Here is a 26,138-nt window from a genome sequence, read left to right on the forward strand (position 1 = left end):
TGGTGACAGGCCACCATGAATCTGAGGAACCTTCTCTGGCCAGGGAAGATGGAGATATGAAAGTATGTGTCCTTTAGGTCGAGGGCAGCGTACCCGTCTCTTGGGTCCAGGGAGGGAATGATAGAGGCCAGTGGGACCATGCAGAATCTGTTTCTTAAGATATCTGTTGAGGTGACAAGTCTGGGATGGGCTGGAGCCCCTCTTTGGCCTTCGAGATTAGGAAGTATCGGAAGTAAAACCCCTTCCACCTCAAGTCTTAAGTAACTTCCTCCATAGTTCCCATATGAAGGAGGGATTGTACCTCCTGAATGAGGAGTTGCTTGTGAGAAGGATCCCTGAAGGATGGGGATGGGAGATGAGGAGGATAAAAACTAAAGAGTATATCCAACTGTCACCGCCCTGAAGACCCAACGGTCCGATGTTGCCCTGCCAGTCAGCATGGGCGTCTGTGACAGTTGGTCCAAAAATAAAGGAGGGGCAGGAAACAGAAGCAGTGACTAGTACAGCGCCCCTGGGTGCACCTTCAAAAGGTCTATTTGGGGCCACCCAGATGTCTTTGGACCCTTGATTAGGAGGCAAAGGAAGGCAGAAATGGGTGGCACCGTTTGTAACCTCTGCCCTTGCAATTGTAAGGCTCATGTCTAGGAGGCACTGAAAACCATAGAAGCTGTTATGACCTGAAGTACTTCCTGGAGGACGACAGAGCATACAGGCCCAGGGAGCAAAGAGTGGCCCTTGAGCCTTTCAACCCGTGGCAGCCTGGCGTCCATCTGCTCTGAGAAGACGGCAAAGCCTTCAAGCGGGACATCCTCGATAGACTGCTGGACCTCATGGGGAAGGCCAAAGAACTGAAGCCAGAAGCAGCACCTCATAGTGACCATGGAGGCCATTGACCATTGACTAACTATGGGCATGCCCACTAACTATGTACACTACTATACACACTAACTATATACACTGAAAACTATTAGAAAACAATTAAGAGATTGAAACTACTGGGAAGAAGCCTTGCCGGAGCAAGAGAGGAGTCGTTTCAGCAACCATCATGGTCAGTAAGAAGGAACTGAGAGGGCGTGTGGCTAGCATTGCCCCCTATACTGGTGCATACTGGCATGGCTCCAGAGGGCGCTGGGGCTGGCCCTACGGGTACCACTAAGGGAAAAATCTCTGGCAACTATGCACACGGCACGCACACACCTAACATGGAATGGACATGAGCAAGCACTCAAAGAAGAACAGCTTATTTTGCTCACTGCACTAAGAACATTCTTTTCAACCTGCACCCTGGGCCCAAAAACGTCACCCTAGGTTTCTTCCAGGGACATCCATCGTGTTTTCAGTGGCTCCTTCAGACTCTCTCTCCATCTCAGTCTTTCCCAGTTTGTCTTCTGCCTTCCCAGAAGACACACAGCCCTACCATCCAGAAGAATATTCAACAAAAGTTCCTAGATCAGTTCACATACCCCTATGGTCATAGGTGGGGGCTTCACCGGATAGTCAGGTTAACTGAAGGTGAGCTCACATCTACCAACCTCAATGAGGTTTTATCTCAAGCCATGACAAGGTTCCACTCAGCTTATAGTCATACATATGTATATATATAGCAATGTCTTCAGTAGCCAAAGTTATCATTATAATTTAGTCAAAGTGTTTTGGAATTTAACAATGATCTTCAGAGATATAGTCCAGTGCACAATAGGCTAATATGAAATAGATTAGAGTACTTTGCTTCTGAAGAGGCATAGATTAGAAATGCCTTGTCACTTTCTATGTGCATTGTAGTTGTAGCCGTGTTAGTCTCAGGATACTAGAGAGACAAAATGGGTGAGGTAATATCTTTTATTGGACCAATTCTGTTGGTGGTGGTGAGACAGCTTTCAAGTCACACAGAAGAGCTGTGTGTGGCTTGAAAGCTTGCCTCTTTCACCAACAGAAGTTGGTCCAATAAAAGGTATTACCCCGCACACCTTGTCACTTTCTAGCAGTCCTGCTAAGTAACTAATGGTGATGACAATCTAAGAGGAAGCATTGTTAATGGTTAAAGCCTGAGCCTGGAAACTGGGTGACCTGGGATTAGATTTTCAGGTCTGCCAATGATTTGCAGCATAGCCTTGGGCTATTCATTCTGTAATTCAGTTTCCCTATCTCTAAGATAGAGAGGATACCTATTTCACTGGAGGATAAGAGGTTTAATATGTAATGAAGGTTGCAACTGCATTCACATTATAAATCCATTTTTATCCCCCTCTGAAATCCTCAAAGTAAACTCAAAATTCATGGGTTAGAAATGTGATCACAGTAGAATTTTTCAAACAAAATTTCAAGTAAATTGGAGAAAGCATTCATTCCTATTTATAACACTAAAAACAAAAAAGTGTTTTTTTGCTATTTGATAGTGAAAGAAGAAAAGAGATAAAAACGGAGTTTACTGGACTCATCTAGACCAAAGATTAGTTGGTTAAATTTTAGTTTTAAAAGATAAAATTTGAAATAGTAATGCAAGCATGGCATGTCTGCTCCAATGATCTTAAAATAGCCATCAAATGAATGCTGAAGGTTTACCCTTTCATGACAATCTGTCTAGTCCTTTTTCTCACAGGAAGAAAAACTGTGACTTGACTGCTACGGGGGCTTCTCAATGGAAAAATGAGTATTTTCCCACCAAAACCAAAGTTAAAATAGTGGTGGTCATCACAATTAGACAAACCTGCTTTTTTGCCAGACCCCACCTTCAAAACTGAAAGTGGAAACCATCAGACCCAGTTTCCCTGTATTTTTGCAGATCTCCTGAGGTGTTCTTTTCCTACAGACTGTAGCAATTCCACAAGAGAATGAGGGCAGGTAAGAGGCTCAGGCTAGGCAGGACAGTGGAGAAAGGGGGTATAGCAGGACAGCACCAAAGTAGCAGGTGGTCAGCACAGAGTGAGGAGGCCTGCGAGCAACAGCACAGCTGGGTTCATTTCATTCCCACTGCAGCCCTTAAGCAGATTCTATATGGACTCATCACAGCCTCACCCCTGCCTCCTACAAACTTTAGGTTAGTTTAGAAGCTTCCCACCCACCTGCAATCCTCACTAGGCTTATTAGAAGTCTCACAGCCACTCCTAGGAACTTTATTAAGTTAATAAGCATTGGTAAGCTAAAGCTCCTGGGATGCCAACATCTCTTGGGGTGCCTTAAGGCTTGCAGGGGGTGGAGGAGCTCCCAAAAATCCTCCCAAGATGCCCAGACAGAACTTTACTCCTGGGAAACTACTTAGATTCACAGGAGAGGCTCCCCTAGAAAAGTTTTCAGGAGATGCACAGGATTAGGACTCCCTTTGTGCAGATCTCAAGAAGTCTGCAGAAACAGTGGCAAGTGTTGGTTCCACACCCCATGCTTTCTCTTCCAGTCTGATATTATGACTATTTTAAAAACTAAGGTAACTCCCAAACAAAAAACTATGTACAGATTCCATTATGATAAATACACATCTGTGAAAATCCTTACAAGAACATTGTTGTTAGCAAAATATCGCTATGAAAAGTCTGGAAATTTGGGATAGTAAAGGAAACTTACCTTTGAATTTCTACTTTTTCAAGTGTTTGTATTTAAATTTAATCTTTACTCTGAATTTCCTTTTTAAAAGGGTTGGTTTTTGCCAACAATGTTCTTTGTTCAGTGTTTTACCCTTACTTTACTGAAATATTCTCTCAACTTTAACTTCATCTTAACAACTTCTTTTGTGTCTGGGAATTAATTAGCATTTGTAAAATACTTTCAGATCTTCAGATATTTTTATGCAAGCCAATATTATTATTCCGCCTTCTCCATTTAGTAGGTTGATTCTTCTGTCATGGCATTTGTGGCAATTGCAAGGTGAGAAAAAACAGGGCTGTGAAGCACAGCTCTGAAGGCCCCCATATCAACACTGGTATGTACAATTTTATAATTATAAACATTACACAAATTAAAAGTTTTATTAAACAAATGTAACAGTGTAATTTCAGAGCGTTTTGCAGTACCCTGTGTGATATGAACTTTCTTACCTTTTTTGCTTCTTTAGGCTTTCTAATATTGTGTTGAGGCCCGATCTTATTTTGTGTGCAAAACACTTTCTTAGACCATTCATTTTTATGAGATGTTAATTGGGGTTGACCAAAGCTGCCATCAACTCGATATCTGTCAGCTGGAATCTTATTCATTGGAGGGGGAAGAGTACCGCAGTTAACACTTGACCAGCCATCTGTAGAATCTGTATAAGACTCCTGGTCACTGGCATTTCCATGTTGCCATTCTTGTAACACATGAACAGGTAACCATCTTTGATTGCCTATGCCTACAGTAATTTTCTTAGATGGCGGCACTGAACTTCGAGAAGAAACTAGTGGAACTTCAATACGAGCAGAAGGACTTAAGTGCTTATTTAAATTTTGTGATTTATCATTTTGAATTACTTCTGAAGTGGTGTTCATTTCTTGTTCATGACAGAAGCCATTCCAATGGGAAGCATGTTGATTTGGTCCCCTTCCCACTGGATTTTCCCATATACTATTAGGAATATGTTTACTTGGATTGGCTCCTAAATCAACCACCAAAACTCTATTGCTCTTTTCTTCTTGGTTAAAATTTCCAATACCACTATCACTGTTACTACTTGTACTATTATTCTGATGAGCATCTGCATCGCCGTCAAGAAAAGCCCTTGCTCGCATTCCCTCAATCAGCTCACCCATATCCCTATAAAGAACAGAGATAAATTGAAGAACGGGTAAAGATGATGTTGGAAATTCTAAACAGCCATTTGTGTCTGGATCTGCCGTACACTCCAGTCCAAAACGTCTTGCTATACCTTGGTGAATTTTATGATGAAATAATTCTGGATCCACCATGAACACATGACAAGATGTTCTCAGAACCCCTTCATCTTCCTGAGCCAAGCTTGCATCATCATTGGCCTGCATGGTAACTAGCCCAAAAAACCTTCTATCATCAGGACACACAGCACTAAATGCCAGCTTCTCTGCAGGATACTGTGCCACTACACCAGATTTGTCACTGCAGAGCTGAATACAGTCATGCATAATCTTCATCATCACCAATGAATGGATTTTCTGTTCTGCCCGAAGGCGTCTCATACACCCCCGAATTGCCTGCAAACTGTCATTTTCCAGATTTAAGCTTGTTGAAGGAAGTTCAATCGAGCCTAAGTAACCTACCACCATAGCAACATTTAAAATACTTGCATCTAATCCAAAGTCTTCTGGGTTTTCCAGTCCAATTTGGAAAACTGAATCATCATTCAACACTTTGGATATTTCTTCCTTTGAAAGTTGATTAGACTTGTTATTTATACTTTCGTGTCCAGTTTCAAATCTACTAGCAGCAGTCTCAGAAAGGGATCTTTGTTTTGGTACTGAATTCACTGCATTACCAGCACTAAAACTAGAATTTTCAAAGATCATGTTGAAAATTCCACCAGACTGCATTTCTTCAACAACCTTCTCTGCTCTATTTATACCCAACACTTTAGAGTCAGGCTTTGGTTTCAGCCACCCTTTCCCATCATAAAAACCAACTTCTTCATCACTAGAACATGAATCAATATGACTGATGCCTTCAGCAATGACCATGTGCAGGACTCCAGAACATTTTCCTATTAGTTTCACCACATCTTCATGAGAAGCTTTTTTTACATTAATTTCATTAACCGCAAATATCTGATCTCCCGCTTTAAGTCCCACATAATCTGCAGGACTTCCTTTCATAACACAGCTAAGAACACAGGGAGCTTGTCCAGAAAGGGTGAACCCGTAGCCAGCTCTTCCTCTTGCAACTTCTACGCTTCTTATCCGAGGAGGAACATGCATATTGAGTCTACGTTTCACTGTTTCCCCTGGTTTATACATTTTGGTTAATTTCTGGAACAGGAGGAGCCCTTAATTAGTCCGATTCTTATTCATGTTTCACATTAAGCGCTTTCCTGGCATGCCAGTTCCTTCATCTGTGGACGCCTTAAAGAAAAATAAAGATGAAAAGTTAATTTAATACTTGATATTTCCCTTTTTTGTTCTTCTTAGTGTTTGGGGATACGTTTATCAAAATTATAATAAAATATATTGAAATAATAAAATAGCATAGGATAGGTGTCTTGCTACTTTATTAATGCCAAAGCATAGCTGAACAATTCTGGTGGACAGACCTCAATATTCATGCAAAAGTTATATTAATAAAATTATAATGTTTAAATATGAAGTTGTTACAACTTATTTACTGAATATTACGATATAGCTACAACAGGGATTCCCTAATTCTTTGGCATAACAACCCCATTTTAATTAAGTATTTTATGACAGAACCCCAGACAACATGGACAACACCATTTTGAAGAGCAAAATGACTTCCTCTGCACACTAGGGATCACCACAACCCCATCTGCTGATAAGATGGCCCCATCTGGGGTCATGACTCAAAGTTTCGGCACCACTGAGCCACAAGTATTTTGCAGCCAGAATGCTTGAAAATAGGACAATGCATATTATGTTTTATTATGTTTATCTAGTTATGTTACAAAAAGCTAAAGCTAATAAAAAATTCCAGAATTTCTGCTATCACCCAAGAACAAGCAAATGTCAGAAAAGATAGTCCTCCCTAGCCATAAAACCAAAAACATGGTGTTATATCATTATACAAATTCAGAAAACCTGCTTTTTAAACTATACCATGTTCTTTTGTTCTGTATTTAAAAGATGTATTGGTTATTTAAATTTGTGCTTTGTACAAAATAATTAATAGAAGTTTAATTGTTGTAACAAACAGATTGTAACTCTAAGGTGCTTAGTCAAGGGACAAACCCCTAAAGGTATGTCTTCATTCACAGAGGCACTGTCAGCGTCACCAGATTGATTCTTTGGGATCGATTGAGCAGCAGTGGAGACCCACTCAATCGATCCAGAAGTTGACAGCATTAATCCACCCCTGCAAAAAGATTAACACTGCACTGACGGGAGAGCATTTTGGGTCAGCGCAGTGTAGTGGAGGCACCACACCATTTACAAGTTAGCAAGATGACGGGAGATACACAAGCTACGCAGAGTGGCTTGCATATCTCCCATCAACTGCTGCCAAATTTCGCCGCGAGTGTAGACCCGGCCTGAGAGTGTCTTATCTAGACTAGGACATCTCCCTTTCTGTAAGATACCAACTTGATACAAAGGTAATCCTTATTTCAAGAAGACAAACCATATAAAACACTCATGTTCTAGGAAGAGACCTGATTGTGAAAAGGAACACAGGATGCATTATCAGAATAATGAATCTGAGTAAACCTACACAAGGAATTATAGAAATATCTTTGATTAAAAGAATTTTATAATTATGCTAAAAACTTCATTCAGAAAAGCCTCTAGGAAAAACATGTAGTTGAAAATGTATAAAACTTCATTTATTTCTTATATGTTGAAATGATAAACACCTTTGTGAATGTATACTTGCAACTATGTTAGCTAAATGCAAAATTCCTAATATCATTACATAATGGCAAAAAGCTTTATGTACCAAGATGAAATATAATGACCTTGCTAAACTAATTACTAACGTAAGAAGCTATTTAAGTATAAAATATTTATATTAATAGGAAAATTAGTTATTCGCAGTGCTCAAGTAACTCTTTCACTCAACTCAGGAAGACAAGAAGAATCATCTTTCCAAAACTGACACATAGAATCAACAACTTTTTAAAAATAACTATTTAAGCTAAAGACTTTCTAACAATTCTTTAGTATTGAAAATTTAATAATAAAGAACAGGAGTGTTTGGACTTTTTAGATATAGAACTTCATTTCCTGTTAAAAACTAATAAAATTCAAGGAATTCAACCCTGCTAGTGAACAAGCTGAGTGTCAATATAATGCCAAATGATGGGACTTCTGTGTTTTCCAGCTGCCTTTTTTTAAAGCCTAGGAAATTACACACTCAAAAAGGTTAGATTGAAAAGTTAAGCACCAAAAGTTAGGAAATGCTACAATTAAAGTTGACTATGCAACCTTCATTTGTCCCCCTTGTGTGTATGCATTATTACATCTTCACTTAGTATTTGCCCCCACAGGATCCCTGCCTCATTCAATGCCTAGGATGGACCTGTTCCAAGGATGAATCAGGGTTGTTCAGTAAATGAGGCTATTGTGAAGACCACCCGTTTCATCGGACTGTTGCAGAAGTTGAAAGGTGTGTGTAGTTAATAATTCAGGGGATTGCAGGAAGAGGAAGGACTTCAAGGTTAAATTAGATGAATGCTGCCCAGGAAAATTGGATTCTATCCTTGCCTCTGCCATATGATTCCTATGTGATGCTAGGCAAATCACTTAAATTAAACTTCACAGCTGAGCACTAATTATTCATTTCTGCACTAAATTATGTGTTTCTGGGTGTCTGACTTGAGATCCTGGGGCAGAATGGATTGATTTAAATCACTGATTTTAACCTTGGTTTAAATCATCAATTTTAAACTTGCTTTGCATTTGAACTTTTTAGTTATTTCCCTAAAGAAACATTTATTCTCACTGCTTGGTATAACTGAACATGCTGGTTTGCAACTAATATCGCCTTTATACTAAGTTTGGTACTGTTTTGCAGGAGCATACACTATATTGATACATATTTATGTAAGCAATTACATAGGTCAACTTACATTTCAGATAATAATACGAAAAATTAAACATTAGAAAATGGTGAATGACATTTTTTCTTATTTACTGGAGGATTAATTTTTTACTCATGATTAATGTTAAAATGCACTTGGATGAAAACAGGAACTCAATTAAAAATGCACAAATACAGCATTTTAAAACTGTTTTTTATTAGTTAAAGAATATGATCTTAAATGTGCTGGATACCTAAGGGAAAGAGTATCAAAACTTGATTTGCATTTTAAACTAACAGATAACATTTTCATTTAAACAAAGAACATTTTCTGTAGTTAGTGAACTGAATTGATTATTTCTGGTCACCATGTCCTTCAAGTTTTTAGAAGTGGTAGATCTCATCCCCTCACACCTAATTTTTATTCATTGACTAGAAGAGAAAAAAGGCTTTTCCTACTTTTTCAACTCCCAATAGCTTTTCTCAACCAAATAAACTGACATTAAAAAATATTCTCTCTCTACCTGCAGAAAAGGGCTACTTCTGTCAAAAGCTGGTTTAGCACTTCAACAAACAATGGTTCCAGGTACTTACTTAGTGACATCTCCAGTCCAGTGGTTTGATTTTCATTAAAAATTTGGCAGCAAACACGTATTACTTGAATTTTTTTTTTTTTTTTGTTAAAATGATGTTAATCGATTATAGCAAGTTGTAATTTCAAATAAGGTTTTTTTTTAAAAGTAATTATTAAAAATATTTTTTTAAGTCATCAATTTTTATCCACCCTGCCCTGGAGCTGATTTGCAAGCATGCAGAGCACTCACAACTGCAAATAAAGTCAAAAGGAGCTATGCTTTGAATACATAAAGTGCTATTTACTGCTAAGAACTCTGAAAAATTAGGTCCTAGATGTCTCAGATCAGGTCCTAGATGCACACAAAATTAATGGATATTTTACCTTAATCTTTGTGCCTCAGTTCCAACATCATAAAATGGGGATAATAAGACACATTCATCTCACAGAGGTGTGCAAATGAAATTAATTAATATTTGTGAAGCACTCAAATATTAGTGATGAGCACCACAGAAAAAAGTACAAGACAATAATAATTCTGTTGTCAGAGCTGGATATGAATAGTGTGCAGTAAATAAGGCATCAGACCACACAATGAACAATCAGAAGAAAACAAAATATTAAACAGTTGCTCATTAAGTGAGCACTGTCCATTCTATGTACTGAATGAGGCAAAGATTCCATGGAAAAATAGTAAGCAATCATGTAATTAAAAACTGTATATAATGCATGGGCACAAGAGCGACAAATTAAAGTTGTACAATCATCCTCAGTTCTAGCATTTTCTAAATTAGTAACTGACTTTGCAACCTTAATAATGTTATTTTAATGTAGTTTTACGTGTGTAATATACATATGCATCAATACAAAAGAAAAAGAACCCACTCTTCATAAGTACCTAACACCATTTACTAGCTTTCAAGATTAGGTGCATTCACATTGGAATGACCACAGATGATTTTTGTAATTATTATTATTATGGTTGACAATTAAAAAACAAGAGAGTCAGTAATTTCAAAGTTACAGTTCACACAATAGTCATAATTTGACCACCTTGAATGTAGTCTAAAATTTGTAAAGCACTTTGAAGATGGACATTTATATATAAATACATGTATACACTCTTTTGCCAAGAGTGACTTCTGTGCTTATAATATCTGAAACTTCAAATGCTTTATGAAACAAAAAATATTCATTGACATCTTAGGCCTAACTAATCAAGCATGTTACTTATTTCACTATTCTAATAACGAAAGAAATATTTAAATGGTCACAGATTGCTTTGGACTCTCTTGCTGTTGGTACTTGGAAATGGAATTCTCATGGTTTGGAAAAGGCCCCTCAGTTGAAGACTTAACACCAGGATGTGCTCCTTTTAGAGGCCTTCCAGATCCTAAATATGATAGGCTTCAAACCACTATGTAAGATATTTGGTTTTTAATTTGTTTTCTTTGACAAAGGGTCGACATTGTTTTTTATCATCTCTGTAGACAGCAGTTGTAATTGGTCAATGCAGAGTGGCTACTGTAAGTTGTGTGTTAATACAGTAATTATCTAGCTGCTGTGATAGCCTCTCTGGGAACCAATAAAATAATTTAGCTTTAACAAACAAACAATAATACTTTGCATAATACTTACATAATGCTTTCCATCTAAGTATTAAGAAGTGCTTTATAAACATTAATTAGTCTCACAACACCAGATCAGCAGAAAACAAGATCCAGGCCACCTTACACCCAGTCCTATGCCTTAAAAACAGGAATATCCTACCACCATTGGGCCACACTCTTGAGTTTCCTAAAATATTAGTGAGCAACCAGTTATCTACATTATATTACTGTACTTTAATAATTTCTGTTAGTGCGCTATGTTTTATTTATTTGGCACTAAAACCATATTTAATCCAATAAAAAAATGGTGGCAGAATGTTACTTAATTAATTTTAAAAGTTAAATTAAATTTTTAATTTATTTTTAATTAATTTTGTCATAAGGTTCTGATGACATCATTAAGTAAGATGACAAGGTTGCTATCAAAATATCCATTCACTGAACTGAGTACTATAAAACACGAAGATACTTGCAGAGGAGATTCCCTCACATTTTCCAAAATGCTAGTGGGGATTATGCATGCCTGTTAAGGGCAAAACAGGCCCATTAATTAAAAAATCTCTTTGGAAAAAATAAATGCTCATGTGATCCCATGCAAAAAGTATAATTTTAAGACATTTCCATATAGCTGTTAAGGGTTAATAGCAATAAAAAGCCACTACCATAATTTGATAAAGGTTTCCCAAATTGTATTGACATTGGAATATTTTTTCATCTCAGTATTATGAGACTTCATATGATGTTTTATCATCTTGAAAACTTCGTATCACTTTACAGAAACATTTCCTTGTGTACATATGGGCCAAATGCAATTGTTACTGTAGTGTAAATCCATTGATGTTAGTTTACACCAGTGAAACAAAGCAAGAATTTGCCTCACACACCACATAGGCCTTGTTACTGAACTACAAAATGGTATACAGAAAGTGGTAGAATCTTTGAATCAGAAGTATAACTTGCAAGTTCGCTGCCAGCATACATTCTTGTTTACATATGGGATCAACCTGTTTTGAAATCTAAGGTACAACACAGAGCAAATAGAGACAGAATCCAGGTTGCAACTGCCCTTGGGCTGTACCTGTCTCCTACAAACATTACATTTCCTCACACAGCTATTTTTGCATTTCCACTGTAGCTTTCCTGACATTTCTCAAACTCTCTAATGAGGGGGTGGGGGTGGAAATCACTCATTTACTTTATCCTTGGCTTGTTTCCTTCATCTACTCCTGTTAACTCATGACAATAAAAAGAGCAAACAGAAACAAGAGCTATATTCAGAAATTAATCTAAAATATAATAGCTCTAGTGGGCCAGGAGGGAGCATGTGAAAATTAGGACAATAGTGCTGAGTGTTCAGCTCATCTTAAAAGGCTGTTACCCATGCAACCTTACAACTGATTTTGTGTGTGTGTGTGTGTGTGTGTGTGTGCGCGCGCACGCGCGCGCATGTCTGTCTGTCTGTCCAAGGGAAAACTGTTGAAGATACAGTGCTCCCTGGCTGATATTTTCCTCCCCTACTCCAGATTATAGACAATTTTTTTCTATCCAAGAACTGGACAGGACTCTGGAGTATTCAGTGCAGAACTGCCTCTGTTGAGAAACAGGAGGCACTCCGTTCCCCAAGGATGCCTCCACAGAGCTCTCAAAAACCAAAACTTTTTTTTTGCTCAGCGCTGAAATGTGGCATATTTACAACCAAATGATAATTGAAGGAAACTGTAATAGCACAAACATCAGTAGACCCTCACTCAAAAATTTTTTAAGTGGACACCACCAGAATGCATGGTGTGTGTATATATATTCTTGCTCTAAATTTGTGTGCTTTAACTTGGTTTTTGTGAATGGTACTGGGTACAGCAAAGACACAGCTTTCCCACGTTGCATTGCAAATATACCAATTCTATTCTATAGGGACAATTTGCAGGAGTGAGAATCCATTTGGTTTCCATGTTTATTAAATCTTTGGCCTCTTTTCTGAGAATGAAAATAATGGTGCCACTTACAGTGGCATTTTTTGTTTTGTGGACACTGGTTCATTGGGAACTGGATTGAGAGCAGGGTGAATACAAATCAATGCTTTTTTTAAAAAAAAAATTTAAAATCAGATTTTTTTTTAAAAAAATCAATAAAATACTAAAGTTCTCGTTTAAAAAATAACAAGTTACAATTAAATCTCATCACAAACATGCTAAACCTACACTTACAGTCTCATAAAAATGAATTAATGGCTCTAGTCTGTCCAGCCTAACTACCACTCTTGCTTCTTGAAAGTTCTGGGCTTTCAATATCTGTTTCAGTTTCTCAGTGGACTAAAGTCACATGTGCAAAGAAAGACACAGGCTGGATAAGACTGTTGTTGTTCTGTGCTTATGTGGTGGTGGAGCTGAGCCAAGCAAGACAGAGGAGTTAGTTAAAACACTGTCTTAAAGACAGAGAGAGAATATTTTCATCATTTGGTATTATTCACTCAATGCTGCAAATGTGGCAAAGATGAGAAGGTACTTAGAAGAAGAAATGGAAGGATGCTCCTTATTAACATATGGCTGCAATGCCCGTTTAATGCATCTTTTAGCCAAAGACTTAAGTAGTCTTCTCCAGGAATAAAAGAAAATGTTGTTGAAGTCGCAAAATACTTCTGTAACAACCATTTTGCTTCAGCTTCACTGAAGAGAGCAGGAGAATACAAACTAATTCTCCCTCAAGATGTTCAGTGGAATTCTGTGGTTGATTGTTTTGAACAATTTATTAAGAATTGGCCTATTCTCATAAAACTTTGTGAAGAAAACAGTGATAAAAAAGATGGAAGTATCTCATTCAAAGTATCTAACATTGGATTAAAGAGGAATGGAGAGGATATCCTCAGTATACTGAAGCCTAAATCCATAGCCTTAAACAAACTTCTGAGAAATTGTTGCTGCATTGCTGATGCTGTCAAAATTTGGAAGGCACTTCAAGAGACACTGAAGAAAGAACTACCCCACCAGAAAGTTAAACTGCAGGCAATAAAGAAGCGAATGGATCAAGCACTAACTCCACCTCATTTTCTTGTGAACATTCTCAACCCCAGATATAAAAGTAGATGCCTAATTTCTGAAGATGATGATGCTGCCATGGCCTGGGCATCTCAAAATCACTCCTCAGTTATACTAGTCATAATAAATTTTAGAGCTGGAGCGGAAACATTTAAACAGTACATGTTTACTGATGATGTTTTGAACAAAGTCACTCCCCTGAATTGGTAGAAATCATTAGCCAGGCATCTTGACACAGAGTTCCTTCAGTTGCTAAGCCAACTTTTCACAACAGTAGCTTCCTCTGCAGGCACAGAGAGAATATTTTCATAGTTTGGTATTATTCACTCAAAACTAAGAAATCGACTGGGAGTTGAAAAAGCAGGAAAACTCGTATTTCTGTTTCAATCTATGAATAAAAATGACAATGGGAGTGGGGAAGATGAGAGCTAGTTGTAGAAGTTTTAAGGACAGTATACATTTAGTGTTGTGATGACTTGTCTGTTAGAATTAATAAAATTTGAAAATTTTAAAAAAAAAGTTTAAGGACAGCCATCAGCTGGCAACTCAGGAGACTGCTGCAATGGCAAATGTGAAACATTTATGTAACATTTAAGATTTAGTTTAATAAAATATAAGTGCTATTGTGTTTGTGTGTGATTTAGTTCTGACCGTTTCTAATGTGCTGCTGCTGCATTTGCAGCTTGACACAGTTAATGAGTATTATGTACTATCTAAAAAATTACACAAAGTATACCCTCCTAGATGTTGTAAAATGCTGTACTAAGTTGTAAATTAACATGTTTTAGTGATCAGATTTGCACCACTGTTTAAGAAATATGTGAAGAAGTAACAGTGGGAAACTTGATTTAAATCAATGATTTAAATCGCCTTGATTTAAATCAATGATTTAAATCGCCTTGATTTAAATCAATCCACCCTGATTGAGATATTATTTTTAAATAAAAATGTTCAATAATATCTCATGATTAGAATCAGAACTAATTGCTTTGGCAGAATACAGTTAGATAGTTGAGATACACCTCAAGAATTAGTAGAAGGAGCAGGCACCAGTGAGGCAATCTTTCCCTGAGGACCTTATGCGAGCATGTAAACAAAGTGCAAAAAGAAATGTACATGTGCTCTGTAGATTATGAGAAGGCATTTGATAAAAATCCAATACAACAAGATGATACATATTTTTGAAGAATATTGACTCTCAAGATGCACAATTAATAAAAAGTTTGTATTGGGGACAGAAAGCAACAATCTGAGCATGGTAGCACTGAGAAAGATGTACATCAAGATTGCATTCTATCTTGTGGTTATTTAACATATGTAGAAGTTATAATGAGGGAAAGTTTAGAAGACACCAACCAGGACATACAGGTCAATGACATATACATGAACATAGGATACATCTATGACCTAGTTTGCATTGCTGAGGCTCAGGAGCCTCAAGTGGCTCTTTAATGTGTCTCCTGCAGCTCTTTGCAGCACATTGTATTAACACACTGTGTTATTTAATTAATCAAAGTTACTAACTAATCAGGATGCTTTTACTATGTTATTAATCAATTGTAGTGGACAAAATAATCATACTTGGTCAGTCATTTTGCTATGAGAATATATAAATAGTAAATGAAACTATGAATTAACATTGCTGTGGCTCTTTTGGGTAATGCTGATTCCTAATTTGGCTCCTGAACCAGAGGTCTGAGGATCCTGGCTTACACTAAGGAAGAACTTCAGAACATGTTTATGGCTGTGAACAACATCAGTAAGAAATATGGAATGAGGATCAACATTAGGAAGACAAAAAGTAGGATAATAAACAAACAGAGATGCACAAGAGACCAACACCTATTACTTAACAGTTGAGAGGTGAAACAAGTGTAGGGAGCCTAACAACACCAGACAGAAGATGCAAAAGTATTCAACAACTTCCAAGGAGTTCTGTGTTGTCAAAACTCCACATATCCACACTAAATTGTTAAAGTGCTACCTACAGTCAACTTACCTGTATGAATGTGAGAGCTGGACACTTAAGCCTTGTCTACACTGGAAACTTAAGTCTAACATAGGTTGAGTTACAGCCACCACAGTAATTAAGTGCTTAGCAGGAGCACTTCCACAGACTTAAGAGGGGCAGTGTGGGGAACTGAGAACCTGGTCTCTTGGCTCCCTGCCAGGAGCCCCACAGTCTCCCGGGCTCCCCATGGCCTGACTTCTCCACACACCTTGTTCTCTGCCAAGAGTCAGCCCTGGGCTTCTCCCCTCCCCCTTCCCCAACGGGAGCCGGGGGAAGCTGCCCGGGGCTTCCCCGGACCCCGTTCCCAGGGAGAAGCCACCTGGGGCTTCTCACCACTGGGCAGTGGGGTCCAGCTCCCCAGCTTCTCATCCTCTTGCCCACTCCCCACCAGGAAATTGACAACGCTGCCTGGCCAGGAGCAGGGACCAGGCGCCCTGGCTTCTCCTCACTCCCAGCCCAGAGCCTAGACTAGCTGCTCAGCTCTCACCAATCTGAAATTGACAAGAATGACAGCCCCACAGCCAATGTAAAGAATGCAGTGTATACATTGACACTGCATCTCCCTAATTAAGCCGACATAAGTCCTACACCTCTCAGGGTGTCTATACTGACGGTGGCAAATCCTATCTGCCTATATGCCTATCCTATAGGCAGCGATCCTATCTAGATCGATTGAGCGGTCAGTGAAGACCTGCTCAATCGATCCAGAAGTCGACACTGGTAAACCACCCCCTCAAGTGGTGTAGCGCCGCATCGACGGGAACACAGTGCAGTGAAGACACTGCAGAAGGGAAGCACAGCAGTCGATGGGAGTTACGCAAGCTACTCTGCGTAGCTTGCGTAACTCCCATTGACTGCCACCGAATCGCCAGGTCAGTGTAGACCAGGGCTCATTAAGGTGGTTTTATTAGGTTGGCATAGCTGGGGAGTTACATTGGTGGGAGGAGCATTTTAGTCTGTACACCTCCCCTCTTTTGTCGACAAAAGCTCACTTTTGTCAACAACATTCTCTAGTGTAGACCAGCCTTTAAAAAGACACTGAAAGAAGACTTAAAGCATTCAAGCTTTGGTGTTATAGAAGGATGATAAAAATTAGCTGGAAAACCAAAAGTATGAATGAAGTAGTGATAAGAAGGATGAAGATAAAAAGAACTCAATTACCTAAAACCCTAGGTAAAAGAATTAACATTTTTTGGTGGACACACAGCTCACCAAATGCAGAGCAACTCATTTCCAGCACTCACCTTATCAGGAAAGAGTGCAGGCCAACTAGGAAAAGGAAAAGCAAGAGCCTGTCACATCAGAAATATCTTCAGATGGATTGGTATCCAAAGGAAAGTATCCTCTCAGGAATAAATATATTCATAAGTTTTTGTAATAAACTGGGAGTCTAAATCCTGGCACTGCTACAACTCCTTGTGTGATCTTGGACAAATCGTCTAATGGCACTACCTCATTTTCCCCATCTGTAAAAACAGGAATCCAGGGAGGATTACTTTGAACACAAGAAGTACTACAGAATCACCAAGTATTATCATCAGTAATGCACAGAGACTTTAGTCACTTTCCTAAAAAAAAAGAGGATCATTCACAGCACTAACCTGTCTCTACCTTTACAAAGTGAAGATAAAAGCACTTTCCCACCTCACAAGGGTACTGAGGTAAATTCATTAACAGAGCAGGCAGATACCACAGCGAGTGGGGTCAAGTAGCTTGATAGTTGGGAACGTGCTCCTCGAGTCGTGGGCCAGCAGCAGTTTCACTGCACCCTTGCACCCTCCCCCCGTGTCAAGCAACAGTTGCAGGCTGCTCTGGAAAGTGTTTCACTTTAACCACCTTATCAAAGCAGCCGCTGCCTCAGCCTCCCTAGGGGGTGGAGCCGCTGGGAATGGCACTGGGAGGGAAAAAGCCAGTTGGGACCGTTTGAAAAGCAAGCGGTAAAATCGGAGTTTAACAAACAAATCCCCGACCCCGTCCCCGCCGCAAAGCCCAGCTCGTAACGGAACCACTTCTCACGCTGCAGCGCTCAGAGCGGGGGGAGTCTAACTTCTACCAAAAGGGGAAGGGGGGTCAGCAGCCTCACAGCGCAGGATCTCTCCCACACCCTGCCCTATTCCCTGTTGCCCCTCGGGTCTCGCCCCTCCCCCACTTTACTCCTCCCCTCCTCCCCGAGCAGGGTCCCGAGCCGGTAGTGCACGCAGTCGGTTTGGGTCCAGGGGAAGCACCCCTTCCAGACCCACTCTCACCTCCGTCCCCCAGGCGTCGGACTCTAGCTCCTCACTCAGTCACCAACTCGCCAACGGTCACCGGGGCGACGGGCGCCTGTCGCCACCACCCAACACCTCGGCCACTGGCTGCAGGGAGCTGTCAGTCACTCAGCCGGCAGGGGTGGCGGTCGGGCTCCCGACCAGAGAGAAGAGAAAGACAATACAGAACAGGGAACTACAGCTCCCAGCATGCATCGCTACCGGGCCGCCGCCGCTCAGGGCCGCCGCTGCGCTGAGCATGCTGGAAGTTGTAGTGTCCTTCTGGCTTCAACGCCTCACAAGGGCGCGGCGGGCCGCACACGAGTCCTCCATACGCGGAGCGTTATAATACGCATGCGCAACCTTCGGGGCCCCCTGAGAGGGGCGCGAGAACCGGGTAGCCGTTGGGGCACGAGGTGCGAGGCCGGCAACAGACATGGTGGGACTGGGCGGCAGAGGGCGCTGTCAGGGGCTGCAGTTTGCAAAGTCAGGAGCCTGAGGGGGGGATGAGGCAGGTACGGCTACTCGGATAAAAACGGGTATTTTATTTTTAAAAATCAATTTTTTTCTTTAAAGCAGATTTGATTTAAACCAAATAAATTTTGTTTTTAATAAACCTTTTTAAAAATGAAATGTGAAATTATCAGAAGCTGGGCTTGGGGCTCAGTTTCCTGTAATCCATTAAAATCCTTACTCTTAAATACAAAAAATAATATTGAGCCATACGGGTTTTGGTGCCAGGTTTCAAAGAAAGTTGAACTACTGACCTCGTGGAAGCCCCTGGCTAAGTACCTGAAGCCCCAGTCGGGTGAAATTCTGAGCAGGCTTTTGACAGCAGTAGCCTCTTCTGCAGGCGCTGAGAGAGTGTTTTCTTCATGTTAGTTTTTTCAACTAGCTCAGTTCAAAGAGTAGCTCACTGAAAGTTAAGAAACCAGTTCGGAGTTAAAAAAAGTAGGAAAGCTTGTTTTGCTCTGTCAGTCTATGAATAAAACCTAGGTGTGAGATGGGGAGATTTACTAGTACCAAAGTCAAGTCACTTCACTAACAACAGATAATAAATACTTCCTTTGTTTGATACATCCATTGGTTATAAATGCAAAACATGTCTTTGACATTTTTCTTATATATCCAGCATGATTTAATTTAGTTTTAGTTAATTCATAAAAAAGAAATGGTAAAATACAGTTTTTGTGAATTTTAATTGAATTCGTATTTCCATCCAAATGCAGCTTGACACAAATCACAAGAAAAATCAATTGTCTCATAAATAAGAAATGTCATTCAGCATTTTCTAATAGAAATGTCAAAATTAAGAATCAGAATAAATGTCTTGTAAGTACATAATTGTTCAAATGAATATGTATAAATACAATGTATCCTGATAGGTGGTAAAAAGAAATACCGAATTATACCAACTATGGAGAATTAACTTCACTTTAGGAATATAACAAATATACTAATGCAAAACAAGATTAAAATTAATGCTTTTAAATAAGATGTCCTACTTGCTGATTTAAATCATGATTAAAATTGGTGATTTAAATCAATCCACCCTGACACAGGGGGAACCCGACACGTCATTTGGAGTGTGAGGCAGGAGCACTTGGATAGATGGAGAGGGAAAGTGGCGTACTTAGATGGTAGTGCCAAGGGATGGTGGCATGAGGCAGGGAGCACCAACAGACTCAGATGGGAAAATCAGATGGGGTACAGGCAGAGACCGTTGGGGAGGTAAAACTAGAGAGTTGAGGAGGTGGTGTGAGCTTGAGCAGGCAGAGTGTGGAAGTGGAGACAAGAAGTACCTGTCAGGGGCAAAGCCAGTGTAGCAGGAGAATAAGAACTGAATGGTTAGGCCAGTGGTTCCCAACCTTTTGGGCTCAAGGGCCACAAATATGATTTTTACAACCCTGAAGGGCCACCAGTCTCTGCCAGCAGCCCCCCTTTCCCCCACTGCAGCTAGAGGGAAAGAGTTCCGCAAGGAGGATCTCCTGTCCCCCTGGCTGCAACTGAGAAACTGTGTGCTCCTCCTGGGTCCCTAAACAGCAGCTCCCTTCTGCAGCTGGGAGGATGGAGAATCAGTGCTCCCCTCCAGCAGGGACCCAGCACCTAGGGACCCAGGCTGAGCGCTTTGCCGTGCTCCCTGCTACAGCCAAGAGGCGGAGAGTGCTGATCTCCCGTCCCCTTGGCTGCACCAAGGAGCCTGCATCAGCAACGCGCTCTGCGTGGGTACTTAGGCAGCAGCTCCCTTTTGCAGCCAGCGGGAGGGGAGCTGCAGGCCACTCTGAAAGATCACGCAGGCCACTGGTTGGGAACCACTAGGTTAGGCAATAGTGCCAATTTCCACAATTTTATCACAAAGTGCATTATATTTGAGGCTTTTCTTAAAGCCCAATTGCTGAAACAAAGACAGCATGAGAATTTCATCTGCTTTCATTTAAAAAAAAAAAAAAGTAAACTAGAGCTCCTGGTTGCAGAGAAAAGCTTGAAAATATGCAGTAAGGGCTCCTTAAATGTCCAGAAACCAAATAGCAAATAAAAAGTACCCAAAACTTATTTTAAAAAATATTTCAAGCTTTTTGAATTGTTGAGTTTGGCACTACAGATTATGGCGCCTCAGTTAGTATGCAAGGAGATCAAAAAATAGGTGGGCTGTATGATGCAGGTCATTGTCACAGGAGTGCAAGAAGGGCAGTAGTTTTGACTGCTGTTACCTCAACAAAGTGCAACCTAACCATAGCCTTTGCTAGATTGAGAATGTCTGTTCCAATGATTTATGGAAGGGATTATGTTGGAAGAAAAGAATAGTTAACATGAACATGGAGAAGTATGGTCTCAACATAGAACTGAGAGACAGGAACTGTGAAATTCTATTCCCATTTCACACAGGCACCCTCCATGACAAGGCCCAGATTCTTCAAAATCTTCCATGTAGGTATAACTACATACAGCCACAACAAATTAGCAGTGGGGTCTACCCATATGGCACAACTTTGCAGGCTAGACACTTTAATCCCTCTGCCTTAGTCTCTTCACCTACAAAAGGGGGATAATGTTACCTATATTCAAGGATATTGTGAGGGTTAGGTAAAGGTTGTGAAAGGCTTTGAAGATTGTGTTCTACAAGCACTAAGCATATTATTAGAGTTGGTCAAATAAATGGGAGGAGTGAGAATTTGTATAAAATGTTTTCTCAAGAGTTTTCTGACTAGCTCCTGGACTGGTTACAAATATAAAAGTTTTAGCAGATTATCCTTTTTTATTAATATTTCTACCTTTTGAAATTTATCTACCAACTTTCCTAATAAGTAGGTCCCCTGTAATAAAATCTCAGACTGGTATCTGATCCAAGTTTCCTTGTTTGTAAGTGTAAGAGTAGATAATTTTATTTACAAGTAATAAGAGAATATTTCTTCTTGGTTTTTCTTTTATCTTCCCACACCTCCTTAGGTGCATAATGCATCCACCAGTTTCTGCCACCAATTATTTTGGTCTTGTACTGGTCTATTCAGGCTGCTGAGTGTCATGTTGATGGATTTGGCTTCTTTCTCTATTGATCTGCGTAATGTTTCTCAAGGTTGCCCTCTGTTTCTTTTTCCAGGTGATGTCATATTATCACTTGCTGTGGAAGTCATGTTGGTGGCATCCTTACAGTGTGTTCTAAATATATCCATTATTGTTTTTGTGTCTTATTTGATGCTTTAGATTGGATTGCTCTACTTAGAATTTCTGATGTTGCAATAAACTCTTTCCAGTGGATTCTGCAGGTATTTATTTTGGAATGAGTTGATCTTACCAATTTCTGTTGTAGATTTTCATGACTCTGCGCCATAATTGAGGACAGACATGATGCTGGGGTTAAAAAATTGTATTTTTGTGTCAGTGCCAATTATGCCACTTTTCCAAATCTTTTCTGCTCCTTTTAGTATTCATTGATTGACATCTAGCATGGTGTCACTATCATTACACATCTCATTGCATAGTTAGGTAAAATGACTTTTTTCCTGGTATTTCTTCATTCACTCTAATGGTTACTTGTGGGACATGGATAGCCATATATTTTTGTCTTTCCCTTATTGGGGAATAAACCAACTTGTTTTGCTGTATCTGGCAAAAGCTGTGTCTTTTCTTTCATTAAGGGATGTGTTGAACTAAGCAGGACAGTGTCATCAGCAAAAAAACAAGGTCATCAGTTGCACTTTCTCGTGTGTCCATAAAATTCCTCTGTGGACTTTCGTGGTTACTTTCCTCATGACACCCTAAACTATGTGCCTTATAAAATAATAAATGATCTTTTGGATTGGATAATAACTCATCAGCATACAAGCCAAACACAATCTGAGGAGTAAACGAAGGAATATTAATTTTCTTTATTCCCATAACATGTGCATTTTCAATTTTAACTCCACTGCCTAAAAATTAGTCAATCACCAATCAGTGTCTGTAATTCCAGCTTTAGATAATACCATAGACATTTGTGGTTATTCCTGTACAGTGATTGTGTCCCTGCTATGTTGTTCTTAGTGTTTTCATATTGTAGAACTGGTTTTGTTTTTAATTCCAATAGTAACATCATTCAAAGCAGAGACTTCCTGTTTGTAAGAGAATAGAACCTTAGCTGTATTTTTTTGTCTTACAGCAAGCAGTTACGCAACATTAGCGCACATATCTGCATAGCAGTAAATAAATCAATGCACCATGGCCACATCCTCTTTAGTGAAGATTACAAGCAAGCATAGTATTTGATAAGGGTAAATTACTCTTTTTTGCAAAAATAGTGTCCACTTTTACTTGCAGAAGAAATGTTATAATTCCCTTTTATTTTCAAAGAAGCAGAACGAAATAAAATACTGATTTTGTTAAACCTAGATGGCCAAAGAAGGTTGTATCCTCACAAATCTCATTTAGAAATAAAAAGATTGATCAGCATATCTCCTGTATCAGTATTGCTTTAAAAGTTCCCCCCAACTAATATGAGAACTAGAAAGGAATCATTTTTTATTTACCTGAGTGCACAAATATTTCATTTTATAAAAAACAAAATAAGTTGAACATTATACTTACTTAAAATATGGATAAGGCTAGTATTAAATCCTAAAAATTTAAAATCATGAGTTCTATACAAAGCCCCTAATCCTGCAAAGATGTATTTATGTTATTTAAGTATGCAACTTGTCTCATTACAGAATTTGGGTCTTAGATTGTAAGCAGTTTGAGGCAGAGGGGTGTCCGTCTGTTTGTGTACGGCACCTGTGTACATTGGGCCCTGACCCTGATTGGGTCTTTGAATAGTACTACAACACAGACAATAATTAGTATAAAACTAATAAATGAAGTGTCACTGTGTCACAAGGTGCTGGCCCTTTGAAATAAAGCAGGTCCAGCGCCCCTGTGCTAGAACAAGTGCTCCCAGTTTGGCCAATTAAGCAGCACCTAGGGCTATAAAGAGCCAAGCTATCACTGAGGAAGAGGGAGCAGGAGCAAGTGGGAGTCCCCGGGAGAGAAAGCAATGGGAATCTTCTAGGATGAAAAGGGGGCCCCAGGGAGAAAGCCTTGGGAGATGGTGCTCAGTGAAAAGGGCAAGAAAGAATCCTGAAGTAAGTCATGAAACAGGAGGAACAGATTGAAGAAAAGGGGAAAAACCCTTGGGAGTGTAGCCCACGGTGGACGGAGGAACTGGTTTTGTGGGGTTTTTTGCTAGTGTTTGGAAAATAAAAATATACCTGGAAAGACACTCTGGGTGTGGCAGTGGTCCTTTGTGGTCTGGGACAAGCCAGCACTTTACACACTGATACAGAAAATATTTATCTTAAAGAAGTTTCTTTATCAAGTCTGAATTCAAGAATCTAGATTATATTGCAAAGAAAGAAAAAACATTATTTTATGTAAATAGTAAAACACAAAACATCTCTCCAATCATTCAATTCCCTCCTTCTCCCCTTATTCAGGATTTGACATGATAAATCTTAACATCTGTAATTGGTCTAGGTCAAGTCTAGGACCAAGTCTATACTAGAAACTTTTGCTCATGTAGTAATATTTTGAGGTGTGATTTTTTATGACGTATCTATATCTGCAAAAGTCCTTGTGTAGACACAGTTATACCAGCAAAAAAAGTGCTTTTGCTGGCATAGCTTATTTTGTTCCAGGAACCAACATAAGCTATACCAGCAAAAGCACTCTTTTGCTGGTATATGTATAGGTATATTGGCAAATATTTTCCAGTATAGACTAATATAGGCCTATGTTTTCTCTGGCTTCCATCAACCCTAGCCTACATTCCCAACTGCAGAAAGTCTGCTGAGAGGTGGTAGAGAGCAACTGCAATCTTTCCACTTTCAGGACCCACATAAGGCCAGCACAGACCGAAACATGACTAGGGAGAAGATCTGATGTGTTGACTCAATGCATCCTCACAGCACCCTCCATCAACAGGGCTTCTATGGAGCTCCCAGGAGCAATCAAAGCTATCCCTAGCAGATGGAAAAAGCTGAGAGAGGGCAGTGCCAGTAACACTGCCTTGCTCTTTCTTGGGAAGAGAGGACTGCAAGGAGAAGGGATGAATACTTTCTGGGTCAGAGGAGGAGCAGTTAGTCTAGATGTAGTTTATATCACCTTGCGGCAGTTATGAAATTGGCCCATATCGTCTTACTGAATTAAGATAAATCAATTGTAACCATATTTAAAAGCCTTGTCCACACAGAGGATTTGTCTACCTGAGAAAGTTGCTGATTTAAAAAAACTATTTTAGTTAAAAAAAGTGAATATCCTTTGTAGACACCCTTCTTTCAGTTTAAGAGGGCATATTTCAATTTAACTTAAATTGGTAAAATATCAAATTACGATAAACTGCAATAAGCCACCCTTAAACTGAAATAAGGGTGGCTACACACAAATTTGCAGTGGTTTCAATAAATCTGTTTAAAAGCATACCTTTAGTTAAAAAATGCAAGTTTGTGTGTAGATTAGGCCTTAATATGTCCTCAAAGGGTTTGTATTGGTTTAACTATACTAAATTAAAACCAATTCAATTAAACCAGTTCAAGTTTTGTTTGTGAAACAGCCAAGGGTACATCTTTTTTAAAGTAGGGTTAATTAATTTTCTAAATATATATTTATTTTAATGTTATGAAAAGTGAGACTTGTAGCCTTTATCAGTTAAACAAGCCTATTTCAAGCTGTGATAAGTACTTCTAATCAGCTGAGTATGTAAAGAAGTTTATAACTTTAATTGTATACACTGGTTAATCTCTTTTTAATAAAATTTGTACTGATCTAAAAACATGCCGTTGAAGTAAAAACATGAAATCAGGCATTCATAGGCACTGAAATAGTTGGCAAGCCAAAATTTGACCTTGAAAATTATTATACTCTTTAAGAAGCATCTTCTAAACTTTTCAGTACTTTATGGAAAAAAATCTGTCTTCAAAAAGAATTTTGTTACTCTTAAACTTTTGTAGGCTCTAAGCAAAGATACTGTGTAGTGTTGCAAAGGAGCAGAACATTATTTAATTTTATAACCAGAACTATGTTCCATGAAATACACAGGTAACTGCCAACTTGGGAATGCAACAGTAGATTAATACATAGAGGATAGGGTATTTGACTTCAGTGGGCCTCCATCCAGGTGCAGGTGTCCGCCCAAAAGGTGCATTTGGGCCTCAGTGACAAATTCATATTCTTAGTGCATTAATCTACTGCTATGTTGCTAGGCTGGCAGCTTCCTTTGCAAAGTATTTAGTGGAAATACTTCCCTTCACTGGGTGTTCATGCAAGTTCAAGAGTCTGCCTGCATGGATGCAGTTACAGAATCAAGGTCTAATTCAGTACTTTGTTCCTCACTTAGTGTCCTGGGAGATTGAAGTGTTCTCTGACTGGTTAAAATCTCTCCAACATATCATTAAGGATCTACAACCTATCCTAGCAAATGATCCCTCACTCACTCAAGCTGTGGGAGGCAGACCTATCCTTGCTTACAGACAGCCCCCCCAACCTGAAGCAAATACTCACCAGCAACCATACACCATACAAGAATAGTAACCCAGGAAC

At 39.4% G+C, this 26,138-nt stretch overlaps 1 protein-coding gene across 2 annotated transcripts in view; it reads right to left on the reverse strand.

Annotated features, from left to right (window-relative positions):
• RGS12 (regulator of G protein signaling 12) overlaps window positions 1-18,962 on the reverse strand; it is a 124,897-nt gene extending 105,935 nt beyond the window's left edge. For both annotated transcript variants that reach the window (XM_067558887.1, XM_067558888.1), the window contains exons 1-2: window positions 18,860-18,962; window positions 4,029-5,993 (exon numbers count right to left, since the gene is read on the reverse strand). In XM_067558887.1, the coding sequence (XP_067414988.1) occupies window positions 4,029-5,888 (1,860 nt within the window). In that variant the 5' untranslated portion in view covers window positions 5,889-5,993; window positions 18,860-18,962. The remainder of the gene's footprint in view (window positions 1-4,028; window positions 5,994-18,859) is intronic.
• Window positions 18,963-26,138: the final 7,176 nt, after the last annotated feature.

This window comes from Emydura macquarii, unplaced genomic scaffold (assembly GCF_026122565.2).
Source record: "Emydura macquarii macquarii isolate MOO-44397 ecotype Brisbane River unplaced genomic scaffold, CSIRO-AGI_Emac_v2 contig_2199, whole genome shotgun sequence".
Taxonomy (NCBI): Eukaryota; Metazoa; Chordata; order Testudines; family Chelidae; genus Emydura; species Emydura macquarii.